Source organism: Neovison vison, chromosome 2 (assembly GCF_020171115.1).
Source record: "Neovison vison isolate M4711 chromosome 2, ASM_NN_V1, whole genome shotgun sequence".
Lineage (NCBI taxonomy): Eukaryota > Metazoa > Chordata > Mammalia > Carnivora > Mustelidae > Neogale > Neogale vison.
Window position 1 is genome coordinate 222811538 of NC_058092.1, and position 23463 is coordinate 222835000.

The 23463-nt window shown below is 35.6% G+C and overlaps 1 protein-coding gene across 8 annotated transcripts in view; it reads left to right on the forward strand.

Annotated features, from left to right (window-relative positions):
• Positions 1-23463, forward strand: part of VTI1A (vesicle transport through interaction with t-SNAREs 1A) — a 355306-nt gene that overhangs the window by 66921 nt on the left and 264922 nt on the right. For 4 of the 8 annotated variants that reach the window (XM_044240514.1, XM_044240515.1, XM_044240517.1 and 1 more), the window contains exons 4-5: positions 13924-14001; positions 20400-20420. In XM_044240514.1, coding sequence (XP_044096449.1) covers positions 13924-14001; positions 20400-20420 — 99 coding nt within the window. The remainder of the gene's footprint in view (positions 1-13923; positions 14002-20399; positions 20421-23463) is intronic. The other 4 variants (XM_044240518.1, XM_044240519.1, XM_044240521.1 and 1 more) reach the window with 1 other exon arrangement.

The following is a 23463-nucleotide window of genomic DNA, read 5'->3' on the forward strand; positions in this document are numbered from 1 at the left end:
TGTGTGTTCTCTTCAAGAACATTAGAGAATGACGTAAGAGCATGGTAGAAGATCTGTAGTTAGTGCAAATACTCCAGTGAGATTTGTATTAGGATCCTCTAGGTGTTTTTGTTAAAAGAAATAATAATGATAAATCACTTCTTACTATCTATTAAGCAACCTAATTTAGAATTAGTGTCCTCAGAACTTCTAATTTGAAATGAAGTGAAAGAAAAAACAATTGGACTTTATTGCCAAACCATTGTAAATGTTGGATAATATTCTGTTATTGTTAACCTGATAACTTTGAACTTCACTGATCATGGATGATTTTTTTTTTAAGATTTTATTTATTCATTTCAGAAAGGGGGGGCATGAATTGGGGATGAAGGGACAGAGGGAGAAGGATAAGCAGACCCCCCACTGAGAAGGGAGCCAGACATGGGGGCTTGATCCCAGGACCCCCAGATCATGACCTGAGCCAAAAGCAGATGCTTAACTGCCAAACTGACTGAACCACCCAGGCTCCCCAACCATGGATGATACAGATTGAGTCCATTCTAATAACTGAACTATAAAAAGAAAGCTATGTTGCTAATTTGAAACTAGCAAATAAGGGATGCCTGGGTGGCTCAGTTGGTTAAGTGTCTGTCTTCAGGTCATGATCCTGGGGTCCTGAGATTGAACCCCTCATTGGGCTCTCTACTCAGTGGGGAGCCTGCTTCTCCCTCTCCCTCTGCTGCTCCCCCTGCTTGTGCTTTCTCTCACAGTCTTTTCTGCTCTCTCTGTCAAAAATAAATAAATAAATAAATAAATAAATAAAATCTTTTTTAAAAAACCCCAGCAAATAAAGTTATGTATTTTTACTGAAAAAATGGGAAACCCCATCATAAATGGTAAAAATTAACAGTTTCAGTTTCTGATTTTGACCATTTTGAGGAATGGTCTCACATTTTTAATTAACAATAATGATTATCTAATCAATGATTTGTTTCTCAGACATTAACTGATTGTAGAAAAATAGCTTATCGAAAGCCTCTACCTTCTTCCCCCACTAATCTTTTTACACTTTTTAATCATTTTAAACTTTTTATTTGGAAATAATCCCAAACTTTCAGAGAACTTTGAAGAATAGTACAAAGAACATACATACATAGATTCTTTCTTTTTTAAGATTTTATTTATTTATTTGAGTAAGATACAGAGAATGACAGTGATCACAAGCAGGGGGGAAGGGTAGAGGGAGAAGCAGACTCCCTGCTGAGCCAGGAGCCCGCTGTAGGACTTGATCCCAGAACCCTGGGATCATGACCTGAGCCGAAGGCAGACGCTTCAACGACTAAGCCACCCATGCATGCCATACATATATTCTTTGACTAGATTTACTTGTTAGCATTTTGTTCCATTTGCTTTGTCATCTGTGCATGCTTTCTCTACTGATGTTTTACTCTCTACATATATGCCTGTTTTTTCAACCATTTGAAAATTAAGTTGCGTTCATCATGCATCTGTTGATGTTTTTTAAATAATGTAATTTTATACCTTTCTTCAAGGTAAAAATGTTTTTTCTCAGATAGCTCTATTATTTACTGAAATGTAGAGGCAACTTGAACTATTATATTTCACTGTGTTTTTGTCTTGTTATCTATTTTAACTACCATTCATGAGGTCCTTTTCATGCCTGTGTCTAGAGTATATTATTTTTTCAGATTGTCCCTTAATAAAATCTGAAGATCTACACCCAGTACCTGTTGCCACAAAATATAATGTTACAGCTTCTTCAGGTGACATATTATAGAATTTTTGTGTACCAATTTCTTGTGACATAATTTTTGTTAAAGAAAACTCATTTTTAAATGTAAAGATTTGTGTTTGAATACTCATACTAGTTAGATCTCTCTATTCAGCAAAATTACATGGTGTTTGACCTTTAAGTTTGTTTATTTACTATTTCAGCTTGATGTGGATTCACAGTGCTGAATTTTCATGTTCAAGTCTAAGTTGGGATGTCACTGAAGGAGTAGTTGCATAAGTCCAGAATGAAGATGGAGTCTATAAAAAAGAGAATGAGATTCAAATCAGACAAAAATCATAGGAGAGAGTTAAACATACTGATGGACAGATTGAAATTATTTTCAAGTTGTGAAAATTTTATTACTGTTTTTTTACTGATTAATTTATCAATATCTTTACTGTCTGAGGTTAAAACCAACTTTGAATAGATGAACACTGAATATTTTTCAAAATAGCCTGAGGTATGGAAGTGGTGTAACTATGGTGAAGTCATTTCTCTAAAGTTTTCAGTGGCTGTGGAAGACACAGAGCCAGAATCAAGTTAGGCTCAGGGGGAATGATGGTCTTACTACTCCAGTTGAGTATTTTGTGGGCAGAGGTACCATCTGTATTCCTGGAAGGACCAGAGTTCAGAGAACAAAGTAAAAATGCAGTACCATGTTGCCTTCTTCATGTAGCCACTGAATTTTGACCTGGAATTTTATCAGAAAGCCTCATTGTCCTCTGATAACATGTAATTCCTGTCTGTTAGTGGGTTTTTTTTTCCTTGTGTGCTTATTAGTATTATGTAGACTGCGTGTTTGCTTTATGTTAGGCCACTGCCAGAAAAACTAGACAGAACTAGTTTCGAGAATATTTTTCTTTCCATAGCACCCACACGCAGGATGTGCGATCTATAGTAATTCTTACTCATTTGAAATACAGCAATTTGTTCCTGTCAGGAGAGGATAGGTTTGTTGTTTTAAATTGCCAGGTTTTGTTTTTGTTGGCGTGTTCCCCAATACAAATTGAATGGCTGACAAAAATCTATTTGTATGACAGTTCAATCTAGATAAGTGCCCTCTGTTGCCTAACGGTACAATTTGGGGTCTCAGAGATAAAAGCAAACTGAATGCCAGGCTTGTAGCAGAGCTTCTTCATGCAGATAACAGAAGTAATCCATATTCCTGAGCTACACAAATCAGACAAAGAAGAAATATGCATGCACATCATCTCGTTTGAAATGGTGGTCTTTTAGCGTCTACATAATAAAAAAAATGGGAATATCTGACTTAGGAGAACAAAAAAATAGCTCATATGAGATATGCCTCTATTTGAAATTAAAGGGAAATGTGGTATTGACTTATAAAGTTGGAGAGAGGTCTGTTGCTTAGCATTTTCCCGTAGTATCCAGGTTTCCCCCGCTCTCAGAAAGCGGAGTGTTCCTATGAAACCATCCGTAAGCCGAAATGACATAAAGCAAAGAAACAACGATCATTGTTATATGGAAAGATTTTTTTTTTTTTTTTTAAATCCCCAGACCCAAAGAACAACCTGTCTTAAGCTTTTCTGATACCTTAGGGAAGAGCTCGCTAATGGATACACAAAATAAATGGAGATAAAGCACAGATGCTCACAGCCCAGTTCAGAACTCTGGCAGCCTGATGCTGAGATGCTGTGTGCTGTTCCTGGGGAAGGAGCTGAGTGGGGCCCCTTTCACCACTCAGGGTGGGAGCTCTCCCCAATAGCTCACTGAGAAACAAATGTGGAATGTTATTTTCACTTTTCACCTTTTTTTGTAAAAGCAAAAATCCTCTTCAGATTTTCCATTAGCAAAAACAGGTACTGATGTAGGCCCTTAAGTGGAGGGCATAATGTGTATCTTCCAAAAACAGGGTATACCTGTATTGGCTTTTGTCAAATGTATTTGCTTTCTATTTTAACTATTTCTATTTCTGTATTCTGAAATAAGTTGTATCTTTACACAGTGATTCCTTTGGTGCTTTGATATTCTGAAATTGGTTTGAAGGGGTCTCCTTTACTTCCTAAGATGAACTGAGAATTTGTACCTTTTGGCTAACCTCTGCCTTAAAACATGTCAGGCTTACCATACAGGTATCTCTCAAATATAATTCATATATAAAAAGAGGGATGAAATATGTGGTAGCAACAGTTAAAGGAAAAGAATTGGGACTAGCTCATAAGGTAACAGACATCCTGGAAATATGGCTAAGAAGCCCAGTTGTAGATATTCTGAGAAAAGAAAAAATCCATAGTTCTTGGTGATGTATTGGATTTGGAAATAATTTTTAGATTTTTATCTGGGGAGACTGTGCATGGTAAAACAATACATCCAACTAGGGAAAACAGAAGGAAGAGCCATATAAATAGAGAAAGAAAATGCCCCACTATGTCTATGTTAAGTCTGAGATGCCTTCAGATTTTCTAAGGCACCCAGTAGGAAGTAGATTTGTAAGAATAATATGCAAAAAAAACCATGTCTTTGTCAACTTCTAGTTGGTAGTTAGAACAGCGAGTAAAAATAAGATCATTCAAATGAGGGAGAAGAGGTCTAGGAGGAAGACCCAGTCAGACTGAGAGAGAAGTTATAATGAAGGAGACTGAGAAGGAGAGACCAGAGGATGGAAGGAATTCCTAAGGAGGATGGTAGAGTAACCGCTAAGGAGAAAGCGGGCAATGATGTCAAATGCCATCAAGAGGCCAAATGAGAAGAGGACTGAAAGGTGGCCGTTGAAGCCAAAGTTGGTACAATCTGAGCAACAAAATTAATGATATAGTATTAGACTATAAGTCAAAGTGTAAAATAAATATCCTTAAGTCCATACTGATATCAATAAATGCTTGGATAATGATCGAGTAGACTTCTTTTGAGTAGAAGAATGCCAAATGACTTATGAAGATACTCCTCCCTGGAAGAGATAGAGCATAACTAGCCACTTCTTAAATGTGGGCTGCATATAGTACGTACAATACAGAAGGGGGAAAAGAGTAGCTTTTCAGTGGAGAAACATGACAAACACTACCTCAAGCTATGTACCAAGGTCAACATCAGTAGTGATAGGTCATGTTGATAGTATGTACCTTGGATATGATCTGATGAAAATGGCATTTTACTTTTTTGGTCTTCCTCCAAAAAATATATTACTGCAGTCTAGTCAGTAGAAGAACATCAGACAGATCCCAGTTGAAGGACATTCTACAAAAACACCTGACCAGTCTTCTTCAAAACTTTCAAAATCATCAAAAATAAGGACAGCCTGAGAAATTGTCATAGCCAAGAGGAGCCTAAGAACAGATGACTAGTAAATGTAACATGGAATCCTGGATGGCATCTGGAACAAAAAAAAGAGCATTAAGTATTAAGGAAAGCTGGAAAAAGTATGTACTTTAGTTAATAATAATGTGTAATAATGGACTGTTGATTCATTAACTGTGACAAGTGTACCATACTAAGGTAAAGTGTTAATAGGGGAACCTAAGTGTGGGTTACATGGGGACTCTACTACCTTTGTAACTTTTTAGTAAATCTTTAACTATTCTAAAACTTCCAAAAGTTTACTTAGAAAACATGGCCAGTGATTTTGTTAACTAGGGAGATACTGGTGATCCTAAGGAGTCCTGTGGCATGACAGGAAAGCATCAAGTTTGTTTTAAGTTGAGAAGTGGCAGGGGCATGAGTAAGTGAGGTTAATGTTCCTGGGATACCCATTCAAGAAGCTTGGCCAGGAAAAGAAGGATAAAGAGGGGTTGGGGATTGGCTGGGCAATATAGCATAGGCTGAAGTAACATTTTGAAGTATATGAAGCTGGAATAGTTGAGAATGTTTATGTCCTTCAAGGAAAGAACCAGTAGAAAGTGATAGACTGATGATATAAAAGAAACAACATTTAACTGATGAAGCAAAGCCCCTGAGTAGGCAGGATTTTATTCTCTTCAGCCAAAGATAGAGAGTCTTATAGGCAGAACATATTTGTGAATCAGGTATGAATATTCATAGTTATTATACGTTATAGTTTGGGGTCACCCGGATGGGGAAGTAATCTTTGGAATGTTTCCATAGAGCATTCGGGCTCAAAGAACTTAGTTTTACTGCCTAAGCATCACAGTTTTATTGGCTATATTCATAAACTATTAAAAGGCATCTCTGAACTATGAGAACCTTAACCTCACTATAACACAGCACATACTATAATAAAGAATCTGTCACAATGTGCGTTCAAAAGCAAGTATTGGGGGAAAAATACTGTAAACATTGTTTGCCCATTAGATGGCTGGTTCCAATCTGAAATTGTAGAGTAAATATGTAGGGAGTCACCAGATCCCATGGGCAAGAAGGCAGTTCTTAACCCATCTTAATAACCAGTGCGGCTTCTCTCCCGCCATGTGGGTAGATTATTGGTGCTTTATGGCAGAGTCTTTGAAGATTAATCTTGAAACATATCTAAGTTACACCCATAAGTGTGGTTGTGACTCACCCTCAGATCAGACGTTTTATTCTATGATATAAAACATTCTGCCTTAAGCATTCATCACCCTTGAACTTCCAATTTTATTATTGTCAAGATTCCAGATGTTGACAACAATGTATAAGTAAAGGCTTGTTTTTTGTTTGTTTATTTTGGAAGAGAGTGACAAGAAACAAAATCTGTAGACTATTCAAATTTATAGTTGATAATAAATTCCTAGAACCAGGTGAATGGTGCAGCCAAGCCTGCCTTGGGGATGGAGCAGTAGGATGGCCCCAGCCTGCCATGGTGGTTTGGTAAAATGAAAGGTGGCGTGTTTAAGTAAATAGAGCACTGATGTTGGGAAACAGATTCCATCCTTCTTCTGCCTAGTCTTTCCCAAGTGTGTGGCGTTGGGGAGATCACTCATCTGGCTTAGAACTCTTCATCTCTAAATATGAAAGGCAGGTCTAGACATTGTCTTATGTCGGTTCTGTTCTTTCTGAGAGAGCTCAGTGTCAGTTACAGAATCATTGAGATCATTTGCTCTTGGATATCTAGATTACATGAAATTATGGCTATGGACAGATTTTCCATGAATGATTGCTTTTCCTTCCTGATGGTAGGCAGATTACATGAGGATACCTACATACAACTTAATTATGTAATTCGTGTACTCTATTTCAGTAGTTCTTTTAAAAATACAAATAAAGCATCTGTTATATAGCATTCATCTATCAGAGTATCATTTTTCCAGTGGGAGTACATAGGGTATCTATATGTTATTATTGTCAAACAAAACTATAAACATTTTGACATTTTGATTATTTCAAGTATAATCTATAGAGTTATTTTATTTTATATTCAGAAAGATTTCACAGAATTAGATTTCGTCGACTGAAAACTTAACACTGTTCCAGATGTTGACAGCAACATCTGGGCATTCTATTATGAGCTGATTTTCTGAATGAAGTAACTTAATTATTGACTGACAAGCTAACATGATTTAAGACACAGCAATACTGTGTTCAAAAGCAACGTGAAAGTCATAAAATACAAGTACATGCAAGCAAGTGAGGCCACGATACTAACTCACACTGCATTTTGAAACACCAATGCTAAACTTAAATTTTAGGCTGAAGTTTAGAATTGCTGGAAGAGGAAATGAAGAAGTACAGTTAACATGATTTCTGGGCTCTCTGTTTTGCAAATGGTTAAATGATGTAGCAGCAATGTGGTCAGAGTTCCTAGTATAAATAAAGGTCTATTCTAGCATTGTGAAACTCAAATAGACTTCTTATTCCATATGGATTGCATATGAGTTTGCATGAGCCTGTGTGTGTGTGTGTGTGTGTGTGTGTAACCTCATTATATGCATATAAATAGTCACATGTGGTAGTATAGATAAAATTTTAAAAATAGAAGTGTGGTATAATCTATCTCATTGTTTGCAGCCAAAACATAAATATCTACTTCAAACATGTAAAATGTTTTGAAAGTATAAGCAGAATAAATGAAAGTGATTATGATAGAAAGACATTATTTTCTTTCAAAAAAGTTTAAATATCTTTTCCTGGTATTACATACTAAGAACAATGGATTCTTTTCAGTGTTCTCGTGTTAACCTGCTTTTCCAACTGTTGGTAGCCTAGCAGCAGGGCGTCGTAGTATTTCTCTCTGGTGGCTTGCATATGGCCCATTGGCCATGAGTTTATGATAGATAGAAAGTGTGCTTTCCCTTTATGAATGTTACAGTATTGGTGACATGTGGCATGTGCACTTTCCAAGGAATGAGCTTGACCTTTAACTCTAAACAGTCCCTTGAGCAGGAGCAAGCCATGTTTAGTGGAATGATTACTTAGAAGAAACAGACTGGAACCTACTTTCTCTGATAACATTAAAGAAATGCAGTGAAGTTTTTCCTACTGAAAGTCATCCAAAAATGGTAGCATCGCAGAATAAGAAATTGGGCAAAACAATGTAGTAGACTTTACTGAGTTAAATAATATGAACTTTTTAAGATTGCTTTTGGTATATATTGGTACATCATTTTCTAGAAGATACACTAATTTATACTCTTAGCCATATATGTGTACAGGTTTTATTGCATCCTTTCTAATATTACCAAGTTATTTAGCTGAATGTCTTTTGCAAGGTTATCACATCCAAAGTATTATGTATGATAGGTTTCCATTTGTTTATAATATTTAAATTCATACAACAGCCCCAAGAAATAAATATTGTTGCTATTTTATATATTGAAGAAAGTGATACTCAGAAAACTTAATTTGACCAAGATCACATACTGAAATGTTATCTCTGTTCTTCTTGCTCAGTGCCCTGCACTTTTTTTTATCCTAACTACTTTCCAAGGATTTAACATTTACCTAACACTATACTTTGCCTTTACCTAAATCATGTAGCATGGTGTGTTTTAATCTTAATTTTCTTTTTTTCTTGCTAGAAATTAATGTGGTACAGAGAACACAGTGATGAACAAAATTTCATAACTTCCTTTTTATTTTTTTCCTCCAAAATGTAAGTTTCCTGTCCTGGATTGATGAGCTTTTTTAAGTCCTGGGTCAGGGGTGGAGTGTGTTTGAAAAGCTGAAATTGGTCATGGGGAAATAGAAGTGAGTTTAAAAATGGAATGCTTTGTGCCAAAGATAGATGCATTTTAGAAAATGCCATCTGGGCACTATAGAAGTATGATATTATTTAATTCAAACCAGCTAGAATTCAGTGAGAAATGAATGCCAGCAATTATATGACTAGCTAATAAATATAATTTCATGGTATTCTGTAAGATATCCCTAAGTGTTAACTGTAACAGGAGCAGTTAAATTCTTTGGCTATAAAAACATAACAATTTCTAATCACCTGGTAACTTTGGGCATTGTTAAATATATGGAGATTGAAAGACATGGTAGAAGCAATGGAAAAGTCTGGCCAGACTGGGTAATTTGTTTTAGACCTATGGAGAAATCTATTAACCATTTCTTCTATAGACCAATTTGATTAGGAAGTAGGACAAGCAGTTCTTTCATTACTTACCAAAACCATGTTGCACTTTGTATCAATTATTTGGCTGTCTGCAGCACACAGATTAGAATAAAGGGCTTTCTTAGTGTTTGTGAATGTTGTGGATTGCTGATTAGTAATTAAAGTACTGAATGAAGAAAATTAGGCCAAAATTGAATGGAAAGGAGAAAGTCTTAATTCTGTGATACAGATGTTAGAAACAGATTGTCTTGAGCAGCCCATTCAACATAGTGACATTCTACATAGCCATGGAGTGTTTGCCTCCCATGTAAAGCTCAAGTCAATTGCCTTAGAGATGGTTTCCTCTCCCCTGCCTTGTGATGTAGCTGTATGGGTATTAATTTAGTGAAATATCCTGTCTGCCAGGTGTGGGAACTAGCTGATTTTATTGTAATACCAGATCATTACTTAATTCATATGCAACAGAGTGCAGCACATGGAAAGCATTATAAATCTATTTACAATGTGGCTGGTCTGATGATAACATTGTATTAAATTCCCAGGTGAGGCAATTTAAGCAATTGCTTTGCCATGTGCACGCTGTGGAAATTAAATTCTCATATATGCTTTAGTAATAAACCAACTGCATTGTTATGCTTATGCGAGTGGTGGGCTGTAGAATCCTCATTCTGGCCATGTGTACCCTGTTTCACATGTAGAATGGTATAGAAGGCTGCACCACAGATCACGGTTCTTAATTAGTTTCAGCAAGTTAATTCATTTTGTTTGTAGTCTAGCAGTGCCTCTCCAGAAACATATTCAGTTCAGTTGGGAAATATTAAGGCTTGGGTCAAGTAGACAGATTGTTTCAAGCCAAATTTCCAGACAGAACTGGGCAAGTGTATCTGTTTGAACTTGACTTTAAGAAAATCAGCCAATCGATGTGCAAAATGAGCCAATCAATCCGTATAATAGTGAAAACTTCTTGGAACCCGAAATCCTCACTTTCTCAATGAAGGACTCACTTTTGTCATCAGTTTAAAACAGCCATCGAAACTTTGTGTGTCTAACTTTTTAGGAATAACAGTCACTTGTTAATTTGCCATACTCTTTCTATAGTTCGTATATGGTCTACAGATTTTTCTGCCCAACTGTGTCTAGTCCACCTAAGTTTAGTGTAAGTTAGAGGGAATAAGCTTTACACAAACACACAACTGAAAGTGAGAAATGCTCTTGTGTGTTAACTGTGTGTGTGTATGTGTGTGTGGCAAATATTGTCAGTTGAAGCTTTCCACCCTTATGGTACAGACCTGAAATTGCAATAGATTACAAACTGCATAGAGCTTCTGTCTTCTCCAGAAGCCACATAGAAAGCACCAGTAGACAGTGGTAACTGACAACTAAGACTAAAAATGTTGACAATTTCTTGATTTGCCTGGTTAGCTTATGTATAGAAGTCATTAACTATTTATAAAATGCATTATGAATTGGGTTCCTTCAAACTGTAGCTGAGTGTGTGACATTTCCAGCTCAAATTCTCATGCTTGCATTTGGCTAAAGTACAGATTTTATACAGTTGATAATAAAGTAAAAATATTTTAGTTTATCAAGATACAGTCGATGTTTCAGCTTCATTAACTTTGAGTCATCTGAATTAAAATATACAGAGCACTTAGTAATGGAGAGTGAGGCTATTAAAAATTCCACAAAAGGTAAAATTATTTATTGATGTTTTGGAGGGAAATTATCAATAAAATAAGCAGTTTGTCATTGAAAGGAATTTGCCTCTTTTGGTATTCTGTCAGTTTAGTGATGATCCTACAGGCTAAATTATAGCTGATTACAATCAGCTTACTTAAAATTTCAAACCACAAAAAAATTAGGAGAAAATACCAATGTCAGGCATTTAAATATAACTCTTAATAAAACAAAGTCTCGATTTTTCTAAAATTGTAAAAAGATACTCCAGTGTAAAGAGTTCAGTTTTCTGCATCATTTGTGTCATTTTCAAGAGGAACTATCTCTGATATTTGAAATGAGGGGTTTTTTTTTAATTCTTTAAGACAAGTTTAATCAGAGAACATTTTATAAACTCAACATAACATTTGCTTAGTTACATCCAGAAAGCCATCCAAGTGACCAGTTTTTACCATCCTAATAGTAAAGACTGACATTTATAGGGAGCACCCTTCAACTGTGGATAAATCCTTAATTCTCTTCGGTTGCTAAGCATGTACACTCTTAATTGCTGGTTTTCAAAAGCAATGGATTCTCACCAAAACAAGATTAGATGTTTAGGGATACATGATTGTAATTTTCTTCTTCTTTTGAAGTTTAGTAAATGAAAATAAGAATATATGTGATTGAACAATCTATGCCAATTTGTTGATATTTTGGTGAACGGGGGAAAAACAAAAACAATCTCCATATGATATTCTTGCATACTGTGGAATGTTTTAGTCCCCCATAGTGATGAAATGAATAATTAAAAAGGCAGCTCTGATACCGCAGCCTGTTTAAAGGTTCTCATTTCCTTTAATGCTGTAAAATACTTTGGCTTAGCTAGTTTGAAACTACTGTAGTGGGGATCTCCAAATGGGTAAAAGAAAGGTTTGGCTTGATCTAAATAGTGGTGTAAGGCCGCGAGGTATACTGACCTCGCAGTATAGTAATTCTGTATGAAGTCTATAGGAATAATTAATAGTAGCTTCAGCAAATACAATACGGGAAGCAGGCTTAATACGTGCTGTCTGTGGTGGTAAGAAGTCTGGCTTGTTCACAACTGAATGAGTTGGTTCACTCCTGATTTGTTAAGACATCTGATACAGATGTCATTAATGACCTGAGGCTAATGACTTAACTTTGCAACTTTGTTTTCTGCAATGTTGTTGGTTTTATTTATCTATTTACAGACTTACTGCCTTTGCTAAGGTACAGGAGATAAACTTGCAGCAGAGAAGGGGGCTTGGGGTAGAGACTCAGGGCGGAGAAGGGATGCCATCATGTTTCTACTGAAACATCCTGCAGTTTTTGTATCTTTTTCCTGAGTGTATTCAGAGGGTAGTAAAATGGGGAGAAAATTTTGTGTGGTAGAATGAGTACAGGTTCTGATTTCATTTTAACCAAAGGGGTCTTTAGAAATTCCATGAGAATGATTTGTTTTTCTGGACAAAATAAATAAATAAATAAAATAAAGGGATGTCTAGTTTCGTTTATTTCTGTTTACACTCCAGTCAGCCTTTTCAACTAGGTTCTGCCAGAGAGTTGAGCCCTAGTGCCCTTAGGCTTCTATTCGATGTAATGAACTAAACTCTATCTTATGTACCATCCTTGATAGATTAAGAAAATGGTCATTAAAATAATTTTCCATTTTGTGGTTCTGATAAGGAACCCCAATTGAGAAAGGTGCAACTTTAACATGATTCAAAATCTATTGGGTTTTCTTGTTAAAGGTCCTTTTAAATTCTAATCTGATTTCACATTTAACATATCATGATATGTATGTTGCAAAGCAGTATAACTCACTAGTATAAAAATCTGATTAAAAATCTTGTTGACTTCTGCTCAGGGATTATGAATAGTCCTTTTTAAACTATAATAATTTTTCAGATCATAGTTGAATAAGTACGAAATTTTAAAGCCTAAACTGTAGCCTGCAAATGAGAAAAGATTACTATTTCCCAGCTGCCGTTTTTAAATTGATTCTTTTTTGCTTAGTTCAGAAGCAGAAAAGGCAGCAAAGTAACCTGTAAATCTACATTTGGATCTGAAAGTGTGATGCTGAAGGAGGATCTGAGGATGGCACCTCAGCTTCCCAACTAACTTTCAGAGCCTTTTAGCTTTTCCAGATGTGTGTACATTTAGATAATTCATAAATTGGGTATAGACACACGGCCCTCTGATTTTACAGGTCAAGGTCGATTTCTTATAAAACAAAATTTCATTGAGTGAAATGTGGACTCATAGCCCACTTGTCTTTATTTACCAAGACTGAGAATGGTTGACTCAGTCCATTTGCCTTTACTTATTGGGATTGGGAAATTTAATTTGTTCACACACACGCGCACACACACACGCGCACACACACACACACATATTACTTTTCCTTGGGCCATTATTTGAGGAGGGCTCGGGGTCATTTAAGTTATTGTTTGGAAATGGGATGGACTTTTTAAGCTCTCTTTCTGGCTAGTAACATCACAGCAATTCAGGAAATACAGATGAACTGTTGTCGAGGCATTCCAGTGTACAGTTGGAGTTATAATAGTATCCTTGAATTAGAGATTTATTTAAAAGACCTATAGTATAAAGTTCACTTCCTGCCACAGTTTTAAAGACCCCCATATACACTTGTTTTAATTACAGTTTGGTGAGTTTTGCCGATAGATGACTTATATCGCTGTATTTCCTTCAGTGTAGTAGTCTTATTTGAATGACTGCGTATGGAATAACATCCCAGTTCTGATCCACTTGTGAATATTAATGGAGTACTTACACAATGTAGAATTTTTCTTTCATTACTGGCATGTGGAAAACTTCTAATTTACATTAAACTTCTCAAGTTCAAGAACTTTACACAACTTTGGTTTGCAGATCTTAGCAAATAGGTTTCCATTAGGGGGCTCTCGAGGTTTGAGATGATCAGCCTTGATACCAGTAATGCTCCGAAGCCTTTACTTTCTAACGTTCATCTCGCTCTCTCCCTTTTTGTTTTGTTTTATAGAAAAGGTCACGGATTGCCTACAGTGACGAAGTACGGAATGAGCTCCTAGGGGATGATGGGAATTCCTCAGAGAACCAGGTAGAATGCTAATCAGGAAGGCCCGGTGGGTGGCTGGAGGGTGAAGGAGGTCACCGGCACACTGGGCTCTCAAGCTGCTCCTTAACAGTATTAGCCGCAACTCATGTGGAAGCGATACTGTTTAATGCAAAGCTGGAGTCTTAATCAACTTCAAAATGTTTCTTGGAGATCTTACATTTAACCCTTTACCTTGTGATCACTGTCTGCTATCTTTTAAAAAAATCTTTTCTTCTCTTTTCTTTATTATTTAGTACTTAAGGAATAACTTGAAACACACTGTTTGCAGACAAAGCCAAGGTCTTCACCTCAAACACATGTAAAAGGAATAAAAAAGTACATAATGCAGCTTTGATAATAATGCAGTATAATTAAATCAACACTTGCAGCAAAACAAATGAAAGTAAGCTTTCAAAATTCAACAGGGCAGCTCAGTCTCCTATTGTGGAGCTTCTTAAAATACATTCACCAAAATGCAAATTGTGAGCACCGATGTGGAACTTAGATACTCAGATAGAGGTCCTGCCTCTGTCAAATAATAATAATAATAATAGGAAAAGTCTTTCTCCAGTTTAAGATCTGCAGAGGCAAAAAATAAGATACAATTTATTCTTAAAATGGCCTTACAACTTGGCTGTCAGTTCTCATTGGATCACACAGCACTGTCATGAGTCTAATTAATGTCCCACTTCTTTATCCGAATTAATACTGCGGACTTCATGAATTCTTGTAGATAATGTTTATAACTTAAGAAAAAATGTTTTGAGAACCTCAGCATAGAGAGGACTTTTAAAGTGTCTCAAGCAACCCTAGTGACTTAGTCTCTTTGACACTTTTAGAGAAAATAAATGATGGGAACTTCAGAAGCCAGACCTGAATGTGTTTATTAATATTCCTTTGGCAAGTATTGTAAAGGGATCTACTCTGCCTAAATAAAAATGAACATAAATCATTCATTGAGCAAACCAAAATTTTAATAAGATAGTAAAACATAATATATTAATACACATTATAAAACTTGCATAATTATATTTACCTTTTCAAATAGATTATATTACACCTCTACATATGCTGGAACTATATTACTATCTACTCTAATATTAATATTGTAAATGGAATGTTGCTTATGTGATTCAGGCCCCCCTTCATCCACCCAAAAAAAGGAGGGGGGAGCAGAATCACTGAGCTGACTGTATTTGTCTTGGAAAGATCTCACCTCATCCACTATTTGGATGTTATCAGCTGGAGTTTAGACATGTAAACATGTTAAGATTTGACCTGGGATTTCAGCTTCCCTGATTGAAATGTGAGAACGGCTAAGAGAAAAAAATTAAGGAGCACGTCAAACAGAAAAGGGTGGTGGGATGAAGGGTTTTACTCATAATAGATTAAATAACATGAGGATGAGAGAAAAAAATATTGTTTCCTATTTTAAGTGAGATTTAAATTGTTCATATCTCCTGAATGAATCATAATTTTATTTCATATCTTTACTGCAAAAAAAAAGCTTTTTTAAAAAGAGCATTCTCTTTTTTGCAAAAAAAAGTGAATGCATAGTTCCCATGTCAGTTCTCTAGAAAGCTATAGGTCTTTCCTTCATTTGAAACTACTGCTTAATATAGAGGAAACAGAAAGGAAGGGGTGTTCCTGTCTAACTCAGACTCCTTTATTCTAATAGATGTTGTAGTACTCTGACAGGGATCCCTTTTTTTTTTTTTTTTTAAAGCATGTTCACTTCTCTTAATGGACATTTTATGTGCCTAAAACATTTGCCTCATGTACATATAAGTATGACTTTTTTTATGCCTAAAGAAAAATATTCCGCAGAAATAGAGTTCGTATTTTCTGAATTTTTCAAATTATATTCCTGTCACTTTAAAGTGACTATGCTGAGATTTCCTCTGGACTTGTATAAATCAAACTTACAAATTCTGAATGTGCTTGGAGAACCTGAAGTTTAGTTGTAAGAAGCTGTCACTTCAATAAATAGAATATGATAAATTATAGTCATGAGACAGTGTAACTGTTAGATTATTAGTTATGTGAACTTTTCAGTCCAAAATTTGAATTAGGTTTGAAAGTTCAAAGAGGCAACGTTTAACTTCTTGGCTATTTTGTTGCCAACTATAACAAAATTTCTATTCCATAATGCAATGATTAAATTTTGTTTTGGGGCTTTTTATCATAATACAGGAATTTAAATCCCTCAAACTAAAACACATCCCTTAGTCAGGAATGGTCACTTGAGAATAACTCTATTCTGCATCAGTATTCATTCAGACTATGAAATCAAAACAGAAGCTCTTTCTTTAAAGGAAGACAAGATTTTAAGTTGGCTCTTTATATTAATCTTTATAGCTCAAGGGCTGAGAAGATAGGGTTTTTTTTCTGGGTAGGATTACCTGTAATTTATATAAGAAAATATTTCCTGCCCACAACTAAGTTTATCTTCAAGTTAATTGTTGATAAATTGACTTTCAGAACTTTGTAGCCATGTAATATTTAAGATAAATTTTTAATATACAGACAAAACTTAGAGATAAAATGAAATAAAATGTATGTTTCATTGAAATTGGGATATATCTCAATTTTTTAAAATTATAGATCGAAAAAGAAGAAAAAGAATTATAGCAGTGGTTGAAAATAGGTAAAATAACTACTGACTCATTATTTTTGATGCAACATACACATTCTCCCTATAGTGGCTTCTTTGTAGAGATTCAGACAAATGTGAATGCCATAGATACTATTTCTCAATCTGGCCATTTATAATGCATTTTTTTAGGCATCTAAAACCTGTTAGACACATAATCTGCCAATTAACTGTAAAGTATATTAATTTACTCTTATATAAACATTTCTGACATGATTAGAAATGTCAAGATTTCAGCAATTATGAATTTTTCAAGTACATCTTTATTGTCCCTCATACAGTACACAATTTCACTTAATTCCAAATTAATCGCTTTGTATAAATTCACTTCTGATTCATATCCATTTCACGCACTCAAATGTGGCTCATCCCTCATTTACAAAGAAAGGACAAAATTACCTACTTCGTACATTCGAGTATTGTTGGGTCATCAGCTTTCCAAGGACTATTGTCTTAGGCCTTATCATCCTGTTATTTTAAAGTACCAAGTTTTCCATTACATATGGCAAGATTTTAATTCTTTAAGAGAGCTGAGTTTTTGAAATGTAGTAGTTCTGTTCTTAGAGTGGAAACTTTAGTATTTGTTGCCTTAGTTTAGTGTCATGAAAACCATTCTCAGGAAAGGAAAAAAAAAAAAAAGAAAGAAAACCGTGTAGAGGTAGGTCCCCTAATCCCCTTCATAGTTAAGTATGATGACGAAGGACATAAAATGTTCCAGACTCTACTTTTGAGCCCCAGTGGTCTCTCAGTTTCCATATGCAAAATTATATTGATTGGTAAATAAATGTGAGTAAACGAAATTTTAGCAAATCCTAAGTAGAAGGTTCAAATACATGTCTAAGGAGTAGGATATTCCTAAACGTGCCGAAATTTTTGTGGCTAAGCAATATTTAGCAGATATGATTGCTTAATTTTTTTTAACGCGACGTTCTCTTAAGTTCCGATTTGAGCTTGCTGTGCATAAAGTGTGTCAAACTTCAGCTACAGACCAGGGGGTGAAGTCGGTCAATTTAATTCCCCAAGATCTAAAGAAGGTCGGTATCATTTCATATAGCCCTGGCAGAGCAGATCATTACCAGGCACAAATCTGTTCGTTACGTGCTGAGGGTTTATAGCAAAATAAATAGACTGTCATCCTAAGTTCAGAAAATTGTGTGTTCGACCCACGATAATGTGTAAAGGGCGTTTAATAGAGTTCAGCATTTATTCGTTATCTGTATGCGGACAGAGACGGCAGTGGCGTTATCAGCTTTAAAAAAAAAAAAAAAATCGGTGGTTCTGGGGGTCACGTGCTGCACCGCACACACACAGGCGCGCGCGCAGGAACCCTCACGGGCGCCGCAGCGCAGTTTTGATTCTAGCCACAGCAGAAGGCTTAACCACAAGAGATTCCACTGGTTCAAACCAGCGTAAACCAGATTTTTTCAGCCCACAAAGGAACAGATTACCTCTTGTATCAAATTCTGCATTGGGGGAAAAAAAATATCTTTGTTTCAAAAAAAGATGTTGATTATCATAACTCAACATGGTGGCGTGGCACATTTTCAAGTCGCCTGCGATGGAGCTAGTAACTCAATAAAATACGAAATCACGACTTTCCGTCTAGTCTAAGCATTGTTAATTTTCAAAAATAGACCATCTTTTGTTTACTTGAATGAAAACTCAGCCTAACGGGGTGGGGGGGGGAGATTAAAACCCCTCCCATTACCTAGCTTAGCTACAAATCCCGCGTAGGGTTTGGATGCAGCCATGCGGCACAAACGAGATAGAACGTTTTTTGTTTGGAACCTATTGAAAAAACAAATGGGTAGCATTTTTAAACACTCATTGATTATGGCAGGGTAGCATGCCCCAAATGGTCTCCATTGCTGAGGAGTAGTTTTAAACTTTGGCCCTTTAAGTATCATAGTCAACTGAAGAATGGTGCCCCCAGAAAGAAAAGATAGCTGTGCGATCAATTTCCCAGATCGCCTCTTTCTGAGAATTAATGTTTGCCTTTTTCTCCCGTGATGTTCGGACAGCGAAGAGAAAGATTCCTGGGTGTGATAAGCCAGGTGTTCCAGTTTAAAATTTTACTTCTTAGGAAGAACGGTAACCTTTCACGTGAAACGGGATGAAACTCACAGGCACTGGGGGGTTGCTGAGAGGATATTAATTAAAATAATTTCTACTTCCTATGTATTTTGAAAGGGCGATATTAAAAGTTTCATTTTCACTAAACGCATTGTGAGACATAAGGCAATAGATTCTGTACCCTTTCTATAGACGATCCACAACAATTTTGAGTTCTCATTCTTTTGTACTTGAAATACTTTTCATGTAACAAATAAAATAACAGTAAGCTGGAATGCATACTGCCTTCCTTGAACCGGAGACAAAACCAGCATTAAGCACTGAGAAAGCCGGGCTATAATAAACATGATACTTTAGGAGAGACTCGTAGTGAGCAATTCATGGCACGTTTTCTCCCAAAGCAATAGTTGAATTTATTGGCTTGTATATGTCAAGTGTTGTAACAGATGTTACAGATATTTGGATGTTTAAAAATTATCAGTTGTAGCCCCGAATTGCTGAGGATGCAAATTTCAGACCTCGAACGTGGTTTATAGTCTTTCCCAACATAGGTTTCAGTTTCTATTCATTGCAGAAACTATGGCAGTCATCTCAACTACACAATGATATTTGATTTAGAATACTGTGAAACATAGACACAAACCCATCGTGTGTGCGCGCGCGCGCGCACACACACACGCACACAGAATGAGCCAGATATATGGTTCTATCCATTTTCTAGTTTCTGAAGAGTTAAATAACTTGTTTTATCTGTTATAGTTAAGGCAAATAAACACATGTTCTACAGACGAGAATTAAAACATTATCACAGGGAATTTATCAACAAGTGAGAGTGTTTTTTTGGTGTGTTCAGTGAGAACAGACCGCACTACAAATGAAATAAGAGAGCTCCTAGCTCATGACTTTGAGATGGCCTGGTTTACAAAATGAAGAAAATTAGAAAATGAAGAAACTTCAAAAATTAAAAACAAAAAACACCCCACCATGTGATTGCAGGAACCTCTTAAGCAAAACAAATCCTAGAAATTAACTCTGATACACACAGTATTTCTAAGGACAGTGAAATATTTTGATACTATGTCCTAAATATAATCTCTCCTGGCATGCCTTTTTAAAATAATGTTACCTCCAAATATAATCCTATTACTAGAGTGGGCCCATGTATGATATTAATTAACATAATTATTTTTTAAAATATTTATTGGGACTAAAGCATGAGCTATTAATCATTTTCATTTGCAGGTAAAATCTGAAATCAGTTGTCAAGATTCAAAATAGAGAAACATCCTGAAAACTTGTATATACAAAACCTCTTCAGTGGTACATTCTTAGAAGAGAGGAACAGTAAACTTGTTTTCTTTCTTTATAATATAGACTTCTATGAAGCCGTTCCCCTTTATTTCGTGATGGTGTCTTAGATGTACTTTAAAAGAGAATTTCACACTATTCTCTTTGTTTAATGTGACAGTGTGAGAAAGTGATCTTTATTCGTTCAAAAAACTCTGCATGTAGTCTATGTTTAGGTTCTTTTAATGTGTTTGTCTGTGATTTTTAAATGCTAAACATGTAAACAGATAAATTGTCAATGTTAATTCTGTATCCTGTCACACAACTGATCTTTCTTTCCTGCCATTTCTTTCCTTTTTATCTTTTTTTTTGTGCATTCATGTTGCAGTTGATAAAATTACGTGAAGAGGTGAGTATTTCCTAGCTTGCTTTTTTTTTTTAATTCTGCCTTTTCCTATAAAATTGAGTTTCTAAATCTGAAGTAAGATCTTTGGGTTCATTTTTTTTCCAGGAAAATTTACACATAGCAAAAGTATTGATTATATGGCTAGAAATGTTCTCGGCTGACTATCTTTTAAAAAAAAAACAAGTAAACCCTAATCATGCTTATCACAGTGATCATTGTTGGTTGGCATCTGGATAAAATTCATATTTTAAAGGCCAAAAAGGGGGGGGGAAAAAGGAAGGGATATCTTTAAACTTCATCCAAGTGTTACATGGACTAATCTCAGATTTGTTTTATTTGTATTGGTTTTTCAAAGAAGTCAGTGTGATTAAAAATGGGTTTTTTCTGACATTCCAATTTACTGAAAATTCTTTTAAAATAGACTCTTTTCCCTCACCCAAAATTCTTAAGTTCAACACAAGATAGCATGTTTTTAGGGAAACACACATTTGTTATAAATATTCTACTAGTTTGTGTACACAGATACTTAAGAATAGCCAAAGCTCTCCTCATTGTTAAAACACTTTTCTTTTTGTAGGAAATAGCACCCAAGTGAGTTCTCGTTTTTCTGAGTTGCTGGCCTGTTTTATAACGCAGCTTCAGACTTTTTTGTGGCCCAGCAAATATTTACAGCAATGTTTATCATTGCATCCCCTACCAGTGAGGGATGCTGAATGATTCTGGTCTTGTTTTTGCTTTGTTTAATTAAGCCACACTTAACAAATATGTTTTGGTGTTCTTTTTCAGAGAAAAAACAGGTATATGTTTTACTTAGGGAAGTTGAGTTTTGTTATTTTTATATTAGAGCATAAAAGAACAGCGCATGTCGCAACTTGAAAGCTCTCTAATTGCTTATAAAGAGTACCATGAATTATTTTTGAGTTTAGATTAATTGCATTGATTTTTTTCCTAGAATTTTTTTATTGGTATGTCATCTTTCTCTTGGTGATGTGAATGCTACATGAGAGGCTTGTAGACAGTGGTTTTCACCAGCTCTTTTGATTTAAGATGATCTAGTGACATCCTCTTATAGTAAAAGTAGTAATGATCTATAACATAAAGGGTGGACATATAGGAAACCCTTACCCTCCAACCTTCTCCTGTTTTTTTATGGAAGCAGATATATATGCTAAATGAGTATATCAATTGCAGTTTTGATATATGAAATTATTCCTGAGATGAGTGATACTCAACATTATTTTCCTGCAAGACAGATATCTGCTTCTGTGTATTTACATAGGCTCATGCTTAGGTGAAGAATCTGAATTTTCACATCTTAATGGAAAAAACAATAGACTGGAAAACCTGTGTGTGAAGAAACTACACAAAGCTCTTCTTAATTTAGTGAATATAATTTTTAAAAATATAGGCCTTATTACAGTCAGCATTTTTGACAGATTTATTTTGTTAAGCTGAATAGTGTGGACTTAGAAATCTTAATTCTAAAAGCTGAAAACATCACGTCTATATCTCTTTTAAAATATGTTTTACCATGATTTTTGACTTAATTCTTTTGTTGTGCCTGTAGCAACAGTTTCATCAATAATGGCTCTGAACTGCATGTTTCCAAAACTATAACCTGGAATGGAATTATACTTGGAAGAATTAGATCATTCAACTAATAGAATAATATACTCTGGAATATTCTTTTAAGTCTTTGATACAGATGTAGCATTGATATTTGTAAAAATAGATTACGATGATGACAGTGCCTTGGTATCTGGTTTGCTCAGAAGAGATTGTTTCTGAGCCAGGATTCTAATAGTAATCAAACAGTGAGTGTACCCCAGATTTCCTCCTTGTACCTCTCCTAAGAACATAAGCACTCATCTGATTCAAAATAGGATGTTTGGTTGTGTTTGGATACAAAGTATGCACCATCCCTTCTTTGGGATGGTCTTTCTCGGCTCAGTTCTGGGAAGCGGGCGTGCTTGGAGGCAGGCTGGTGTGTGCAGGGAGCTGAACTGGTTGGTGTTGGCTGTGCTGAGCCCTGCATCTGAATCCTGCCTTTGCAGCTGTCCCCACTGCACAGCTCCTCACGCAAGTGGAGCTCTGTCTGAAACTCCTGCACAGCTTCACTTACCGGCTTTGAAAGGGCTGAGGAGAGGGTGAGAGAATGAGTTTGGGATGGAGTGTGGGGGCAAGTTGAAAGCATCAGCTGCTACTGTAGTGTATTTCCTTTCATTTTCAGAGACCAGGGCAATGCACAACTAAGGGAACAATGTAAATAGCGCAGCTGTTACAAGAACTTGATTTTAGCTTGACTTAAGTGAAGAGGTTCCAAAATACAAAGTGAGGTCCTGCTGGAAAGCTGCTGGTAAACTGGGAGTCCTCTTGTGTGCAGATTTACTCTGATAAAATTGAACTGTCCTGAAGACGAGTTACTTCCATTAGTTAGGAATATGCATTTTTTTGGTCAAGTTTTTTTAGAAATATTGCTCCCTGTTAGAGCCATACACTTAATCATCTGTTCTGGCTCTCCTTCATGGAATTCCAAGAATCATTCTAGAGTTAAATTCTTTGTTTCTTACATTATCTATTATCATATAATTAGACTGCCCATTTCCAGTATTGGTCTTTGATTTTTTTTTTTTTTTTAATCTATAGTTGCTTAGTGTTTTCTTTCAATTTGGGGATTTCATCCAATATGAAAATGAACAAAAAATTTTTGTTCTGTTATTCTGAATTAAAATTCAGATTCACTCTTGATTTCACAAATTTGGTATCTTTTCAGAGAATTACCAGTTTGAAATCAAACCCTTTGTTAAGGTAGAAAACAATATTCAGAGAAGAGAAGAATAATCCCTACTCCCAAAAACTGCATGTAAGGAAAATTAGGAGGAAGAAAGCTATATTTGATAAGCTGAGTAAAGTGTTTAATTTTATTTAAAAAATAGTCATATATACCAAACACAGAGAGCTCCCCTTGCTTTTCTTTTTCTCAATTACAGCCTTCAGTGAGTTAGCGTTTTCATGGTATTCCTTCCTTCCTCCCTTTTATTTATTT